Source organism: Fukomys damarensis, unplaced genomic scaffold (assembly GCF_012274545.1).
Source record: "Fukomys damarensis isolate Sample0158 unplaced genomic scaffold, DMR_v1.0_HiC HiC_scaffold_14, whole genome shotgun sequence".
NCBI classification, from domain to species: Eukaryota; Metazoa; Chordata; class Mammalia; order Rodentia; family Bathyergidae; genus Fukomys; species Fukomys damarensis.
Window position 1 is genome coordinate 64,993,579 of NW_022900926.1, and position 8,181 is coordinate 65,001,759.

At 53.6% G+C, this 8,181-nt stretch overlaps 1 protein-coding gene across 2 annotated transcripts in view; it reads right to left on the minus strand.

The window, feature by feature from the left end:
• Nucleotides 1-8,181, minus strand: part of Thbs2 (thrombospondin 2) — a 32,155-nt gene that overhangs the window by 15,147 nt on the left and 8,827 nt on the right. For both annotated transcript variants that reach the window (XM_010628897.3, XM_033763409.1), the window contains exons 5-10: nucleotides 7,237-7,433; nucleotides 5,149-5,289; nucleotides 4,368-4,464; nucleotides 2,001-2,171; nucleotides 1,621-1,797; nucleotides 649-822 (exon numbers count right to left, since the gene is read on the minus strand). In XM_010628897.3, the coding sequence (XP_010627199.1) occupies nucleotides 649-822; nucleotides 1,621-1,797; nucleotides 2,001-2,171; nucleotides 4,368-4,464; nucleotides 5,149-5,289; nucleotides 7,237-7,433 (957 nt within the window). The remainder of the gene's footprint in view (nucleotides 1-648; nucleotides 823-1,620; nucleotides 1,798-2,000; nucleotides 2,172-4,367; nucleotides 4,465-5,148; nucleotides 5,290-7,236; nucleotides 7,434-8,181) is intronic.

The window sequence follows — 8,181 nt, forward strand, 5'->3', positions numbered from 1 at the left end:
AAAAAAAAAAAAAAAAGCCAAAAACAGGGCACACACACATGGGACCATTGCCTGTTCAGTGTCCACGTTGTATTGCATGTTTTCTGCTTCCACATAAAAATTTGGAAGGAACAGAACACAGAGGCCAAAAACAGCTGCCTTTATGTGGTGCAAACATCTTTTTTTCTCTGTGTTTCCAAGTATTTTCCACAAATACTTACACTGTGCGTGACCATTAATCCTGACACATCAACTCCATTAGACTGGAAAATGCTGAGCAGGTTAGTAGGGTCTGCTCCTGCATGGATGCATGGCCTTGGGAATGCTACACAGTCCCTCTGTCTCCCCTTCCTCTCTGGCACTGTTCCCTGCTCTGCTTTCCACCAGCATGAACTAAGCAGCTTTCCTCTGCCCTACCCTTCCACTAGGACATTCCTGCCTTGGACAGCTGACCATGGACTACATCTCCTGAAACCCTAAGCCAAACTGACCTTTCCTTCTTTACGCTGCAAGTGTTAGGTATTGTGTCTGAGCAACAGGAAATCTAACTAGTACACTGTGCATCCAAATAAAAGTCAGCTGTTTCTTCAGACGTAACAACTCGCTACAGGCAGCTCCTCAGACACCCTATGCCCTCCTCGATGTGCCCCCCACACCCTGTGTACCTACCTATAGGACAGCTCCTCTTGTTGCACATGTGGTACTCCTTCACATCCCCCACACAGTCCTTTCCCCCGTACTGTGGCTCTGGGTTGTTGCAGACTCGCGTGCGCTCCCGGATTCCTCCCGCACAGGTGACTGTGCAGGCTGACCAGGGGGACCAGGGGCTCCAGCGGCCATCAACTGCAGGGAGCACCAAGAAAGGGGCTCAGGTGGGGTGAGGAGGGTGCACAGCAAGATAAGCCTTGTGAGGCACAGAGGGCCAAGCTGAGCAGTGTGGCTGCTTCCTACAAGGCAGAAGGAATTGCTTTCCTTCTCCCCCAGGTGAATTACAGGTAGGAAGGACTGACCGGGCTACCAGGTCCTTTCATGGTCACAATCAGAGAGTGACACAGATGACAAAATTATGATGTTTTTCGTATTTCTGATTGAAAACTCTTGAGCTGACTTTCTATAGCTAGAAGCCCAGGGCTCTTTAGCAAGGTAGGGTCTGAGATGCTACTGTGTGAGATCAAAGCTCACTACCCATGGCAGCCACCCCACAGTTGTACAAATGCATAAACTGGCATGAAAGCCATCATGCTATGTTTGTGCGCCCCAAGGACCAGCTTCCTAGAGAAGCCCCTGGGCCGTGACCCACGAGTCCCCCAAGCCACAGCTCTGACTTGTCATAGACCCAGGGAAGGTCCTCCCATGACATGCTCTGTGCATCTATTGCTTCTCTCAATCTGACTCCACAGTTCTGGCTTACTGTTCTTCAGGCACAGGTGACTGGGGACTGGACTGCAGTCTGTGCTGAACTCAGGTGAGGGGGCCTTTGGCTGTGACCCTATGAAGCCTAAGGCCACAGAACCTGGAGCTGTGCTGACTACCTGAGCAGGGACAGGCCCTGGTGGCCAGGAACCCTGACTGCAGTGCCTCCAGCTCTGAGCTCTGTGCCCTCATCCTATCCCACCCATCGGGTCCCAGGGCAATGCTTACTTGGGCAGGGGTCAGCTTTGCAGGGCTTGGTTTCCCGGCCACTGCCTTTGCAGTTCTTGCCCCCCATCTGAGGCACCGGGGAGTTGCAGAGACGGATGCGTGTGATGTTGCCCACTCCACAGGTCACCGAGCAGGAGGACCAGGGTGACCAGTGGCTCCAGCCACCATTCTGCCGGACTAACAGGAAGAGGTCAGGTCTCGGCATGCCGTCTGGGCTGTGCCATGCTTCCTAGCTGGCAACGGGAGGGGAGAGCCCACCTTCCCAGGGACGGGGCATCTCAGAGCCAAGGTCACCCGAATCCAGAGGTGCCTCTGTCCCTCCAACCCACTAGGCCAAGGGTCAGGGTTACAGTTGGGGTGGACAGGTAGCTGACACTCACTGCGGGTGTCACATTTGCCCAGGCTACACGCCCGAGTCTGGATGGAGGGGCCCAGGCAGGTGTTGCTGGTGACATCGCAGGACCGGCCTCTCTGCTGGGTTCCGGAGCCACAAGTCACAGAGCATTCTGTCCACTCTGACCATGGGGACCAGCCCTCCTCGCCGTCCTCCTCTAAAGATGGAGGAAAGCACATGGAGTCAGGCCCCTCACCACAAGCTGGGCCACAGACAGAATGACATCAAGGCCAGGTTCTTTCCCAGGGCCCAGGAGCCCAAGCAGGGTGAATGCCCAGCAGAGGACATGGAGGTTTGGGTGGCCTGCGAGCAAATGGACCCAGCAGTGCAAAGGCTTGTGACCTGGGCCAGGACTTAGCTTCCTGCCAAGAGAAGACTGAGTTCTCCACAGAGCCAGAGCGAGGAGCTTACTCTGTGCATCCAGGGAAGATGCTCAAAAGATTGTAAAAATGGTGTACAAAGATAGCACTGAATCACATCTCTAAGGAAGATTTAACCTGCTACTTGCTGTTTTCCCTATGTTAATATTAGATGGCAACTGTTGCTTGAAGTTAGAGGTCACATAATTTATTTCCAAATAATTCAAATCAAGAAAAATTAAATAAAAAGGCAGCTTCCTGCAGAGAAATTCTGCACAAGTGATTGCATTCCCTAATGGAGAACAAAGGCAGCAACTTCAGGCAGGAGAGCTTTCCAGTGAACTAAGTGTTAAGCCCAGCATGTGCACTGCCCCAAGCTTCCAGGAAGCAAGAACGTGGGACTGGAGGGTACCGGATGACAGTGAGAGAGGCCCTCTTCTGTGGGGGAGCCCTGAACTACTACTATGCCCCTGAGATCTTGATACCCAGACCACCCCTTTATCTGGCCAGACCCCGAGACTGTCATCCTTGTGCAGAAGTACAAAGTGATTGAACACTGAACCTGATCATTGAATTTGATTAGGTTCTCATCCAACCTGGTTTGTGATCAGAATTATGGAAAGAACTAAGATCATGTATTTCTATGCTGCCCAACCAGTGGGTTTACTCTAAATTGGGAACTGGCATGCTCACTGTGTGGCTTATTTCCAGCATGAGACTTACTGCAGCATTGGGGATAATTTCTCTGTGCTTTACAGATGAGCCTCAGAAAGATCACATCTCAAGATCACAGTGGCAAAGCCTGCTTCCTCCCAAACCTGTTTTCTATATATCCAGTGCTCAGTCCCCTGAGGACCTCAGTACTGCTTAGTCCTGAGACCACCATCCAGGGGCTCCACTGCCCATGCTGTGCCCCTGCCAGGCCCAGAAGAGAGTTTGTACCCCTGTGGGTCCCTCTGTACAGGTCCCTTGGTCTGCATCCCTTGGTCAGCTGGAGTCACAGTCTGCATCCCTAATGAGGGAGAACTGCACCCCACGGAAGGAGCACTGGATGCAGTTCCAAGGCATGTGGGGCAGCACATTCAAGCCTTGAGCCCTTGGCCTTGTGGTGTGCACTGGAGTGTGAGGACAGGAGCAACATAGGAACAAGTCAGAGACACTGAGTCTGGCCACATACAGTTCTGCTGAGACTCTAGGAAAGGGAAGCAGTGCCCAAATTAAAGGGCACACACCTGCCAAGACTGTTCTCTTAAGGGTGAAGAGATTGATTTTCCTGCAAAGGATTCTCAGCCCCACAGGGTCTCAGGAGGGGAAATGAGGGCAGGAAAGCATTCCAGGTGGCAGCAACACCATTGTCTCTGGGTATGTGATGGGGTTCTGGCCCCATGCCGGATAGGAGCCAAGGCAAAAGCGCTTCAAATGCCCAGCCACTTAACTTGAACTCCAATGGAGCCAGCACCAGGGAGCCCATGGGTTCAGGCTATGCAAAAGGCGACAGTCGCCTCCATAGAGGGTGGAGGGAGCTGGGCCCATAGCAAGCTCTGGAGCCAGCTAGATCCCTCGCTACCTTGTGCCAAGACCCAGATAGCCCAGTGCATAATTCATCTCTGAATCTCAGCCTCTGCCCCTTAGAGTAGCCCTCTATGACTCCAACCCTTGGGTAAAGGCCTCTGCTTCCATTTGTCTGTTTCCCCATGGTACAGCTGGGCAGTGACTCACTGTCCTCAAACAGCCCAGACCCAGGTGAGGTCACTGCCTCTCAGTGGTGTCTACCTGGGCCACATCTGGATCAGAAGCTGCCAGGACCTCTGGTCCCTGGGGATCCCCAGGAGTTCACTTCCATATGTGATCAGGGACAGCAGTGATGGGTCCTGGTCCCTGAACTCCTGAGACTCCAGCTGCCCATGGGCAGCCCAGGGCCCTGAGAAGTCCCTTGGCTTCCACATCCACTTCCTCCTGGAGCAGGTGGACCCCAAACACAGCTGGCCACTTACCGTGAGAGCAGGTGGGGCAGCACTGGCCTTCCACAAAGGATGGATGGGCACATGTTGCTGGTGAGCAAGAGATTTGGTGGCACACTGTTTTGAATTTCTGCAAGGAAAAAAAAGATGATCATAGAAAATGCATCTGAAAGTAGTGAACCTCGGCAATGGGGCTAATGGAAAGCGTTGGAAGGGTACTGGATGATTTCAACTCACAGATCCACAGAAGTCACAGCTTAGATTATAAATGAGAGATGAACACTGCTCCCCACCCCAATCCCACCAGGTGATTCTGTTCTCCTTTCATCAAAAGCAAAACTACAGCAACACCTTCCCGTGTCTGGCAGGAGAGGAGAAAGGACACATGATGCAACCTAGTGTCTGAATCCCTGGGCCGAGGCTGAGGGAGGAGAAGAAGCTATCCCACCTCCAGCATGTGCCACAGTGATTCCTGTCACCTCTGGAGTTTCTGTTGAGTATTAGTGCACCATGGGAACTGAACAGAGGCAAACAAACCAGAGAAAAGTCTGCAAAGCCAGTGCCAGCTGTTCCTAGCCATGTCATGGCACCATCTGAGTTTTGATTTCTTTGTGTGCAAAACAAAATCATGTTCACAGCTTCTTCCACTTCTTGGCCATTGTGCTCAGCCACCTTGTGCATCTGACACATTCTACATTTGTCCCTGAGCAATGCCACACCCAGCCAGGTAAGACATGCCATGTTTAGTGCTGGTCAAAACCATCCTCTGTACTTGGCCTTGCTGCCCCCCAAAGATGGGATGCTGGAGTCTCACCTTGCAGGTGCAGGTGGTGCAGCTGTCTACCACCCAGGTTTCATTTTCTGCAAAGAATCGGCCATCCTGCCAGCAGGCTGACATGTTCCTCGTCTTGGGAGGGCCCCCAATGAGCTCCCAGAGAAACTGGTTATCACTGGACTAGAAATAGAGGTAACATTAGGTACAGGCAAGAACTGAGCACACTCCGCTGTGGTGCGTGTAGGTGAAGGAGCCTATCCCTCCTTAACTGAGGACTTCTCGGTTCAAGAAGCAGAACCAGCAGGTGAGTGTGAAGGTATGAGAGCCTGGTGGAGGCCAATGGAGGATGCACAGGACCCCGGGGATCCTGTTTTGAATCACACGGGAGTGCAGAGGCAAGCAGACTGTCTCCACCTTCATGAGGGATTCCCACCTCTTCTCCACTCCTAAGATCTGACAAGATTCCTCACTGCCTTCTCCCACTTCTGCACTGAGCATGCCTCATGGATGAAGGCAAGATGCTGGGGAGGGAGGAGAGGCCACTGTCCTCTGCATCCAGCAACTGACAGGATGTTTGTGAGCTCACTCATTCTTCCTTTTTTCACCAGATCTGAGAGGTACTATTCTGACAATGCAAAGAAAAGGTATCAAGGGCTGTGATTCTAGCAGCCTCAAGCTTACAGACACAAGGAAAGGCACCAAGCAGGTATATTTTGCTGTCCTCTGTCCTCTGTCCTCTGTACTTAGCTCTTTCTCCAGGTAACCATTCCTCCTTCGGGGGGCTACAGGACCTGTGGGCTCTGATGAATGATACAGACCCTCCCTTACACAAATGCACAGAAACACACCTATATGCTGATTTCTTGGTCCACAGACACCCTTGGTCCCCACCTCCCAGTCAAGGACCTGTCCTAGAGATGGCTTCTCCTGATAATGAGGGGCTGTAGGCCATGCACCCATCCTCAGTCCCACCTCCAGACCAGGTCTGGCCCAGGCTGCATCACCAGGGTTCTACCTGGCCAGGTCACTCTCTCCCTGGACCCCTGAGGCTGAATGATGCTGCCCAAGGATCCCATGTGACAAGTCAGGCAGCCTCGCAGCCAGAAGGGACACGGTCATAAAGACCTGCAGAGGCCTAGGAGCTGGTAACTTCTCTCCAGGAAGCAGGAGGTCTGTGAGTGGATGGATATATCTACTGTTCACATCCCTGGAGGAAGGTTCCAGAAAGTGTGCTCCAAACTGGGCTACCCCAGCACCACTGCCTCCACCATAAGAGGGTTTCTCGGGCCCCTCCACTCACTCTCAGAGGAGTATGGGTTGTGCTGGTTCCCTTGCATCTGGACTCCAGCAAAGCAGTACACTAGACCTCCTTGTGCTGGGACCAAGTGGCAGACACAGCCTCTGCAGATCCACCTGCCAACACCACTGGCCCTGAACAGAGAGCATGCCCTCCTGGGCCCCTCCTGCCTCACACTCCTCCCTCCTTCACTCCTCTTCACCAGCCTCCCATCCTGGACCCCCTGCTCCAGCTGCAACCCTCCCTGAGCCTTACCACCCACTGCTCACTACTCAGCCTGAGTCCCTATCCACAGCCCGTGGTCCTCCCTGTGCTGTGTTGTGCTCTGGAGAGGCAACAACTGCCCCCCATGCACCTCGCAGTGGCCAGTCTGCAGGGACAGCAGTTCTTCTCTAACCTGTCACATACAGCCCTTAGAAGACATTTCCCTCTTCATAGGTACCTATCAACTGGCAGCAAAGACAAACTTCCCCAGTCTGGAATATTATTTGTTTGTTTGTTTGTTTGTTTGTTTTTGCAGTACTAGGGATTGAGTACAGGGCTTCACATTGAACTACATCCCCAACAATTGTTTTTTTTTTTTTTATTTAATTTTGAGACAGGGTTTTACTAAGTCACCCAGGCTGGGCTTGAAGTTGTGATCCTCCTGCCTCAGCATCCCAGAGTAGTGGGATTACAGGTGTGCAGCACCATGCATGGCTAATAGCAGTTTTTAAATGGAGTCAACTTCTTTCCAGAACAGTGAGTGTTAAGCCCCCCTGAGGCCCAGCTGGGGGAAAAGGAGCCACCCACCAAAGTCCTCCACCGCCAACCCCGACCGGAGCACGCACCACTCTCTTCAGGTTGTCGTCCAATTGGTGCACCAGGGCGTGCAGGCTGGACAGCTCCCGGATCATGTTGGCCAGCTCCTCACAGGAGTGCTCACACACCTCTGGCCTCTGATCCACGCCGTGGCCCACAAGCTCCGTGGTGATGTGAGGGCTCAGATGCAAGGTCTCCGTGTGCTCGCTGATGGCATTGACTTCAGCTAAGGGAAAGCAGAGCAAGGTTGGGCCCCTGGCCACTGCAGCCTCTCACCCAGCTCTAAGCGGTGCACAGCATGAGGCTGCCCTGCGTGGCCCTGCGTGGCCACTGCTGCACTGTACCAAGGATATAGGGGACCTGGAGGTCGCTGCTTCCAATTAGGAGCCCTGCTGAACTGAGCTTAGCACATGAAAGCTTCACAGATGAGCGAAAGTGCAGCCTCCCAACAGGAAACGCAGAGCAGCTAGGAGGCGCGCGTATCTGTAGCGCATGCGCTGCGTCACTCCTCTGAGGCAAATGGGCTTGGGATCGTCTGTTTCTAGCTTCCTCCATCAGCAGCCTCATGTCCCAAACACACCTGTGCTTCAACCACTCACCACGTGCAGCCCAGGGCCTCCCCTGCACCCCAGAGGTCCCCCATACTCTCTGAAGGCTCGCTCTGTCCCCTGGAGGTACCCACTTACTTTGGAGCCTCCCCTGTAGCCTGAAGGTGTCCCCTATGCCCTACAGGCTCCCCAGCGCCCTGGCAGCTACTCTCCACTCCTGTCCCAAACACACCTGTGCTTCAACCACTCACCACGTGCAGCCCAGGGCCTCCCCTGCACCCCAGAGGTCCCCCATACTCTCTGAAGGCTCGCTCTGTCCCCTGGAGGTACCCACTTACTTTGGAGCCTCCCCTGTAGCCTGAAGGTGTCCCCTATGCCCTACAGGCTCCCCAGCGCCCTGGCAGCTACTCTCCACTCCCCCCGTGT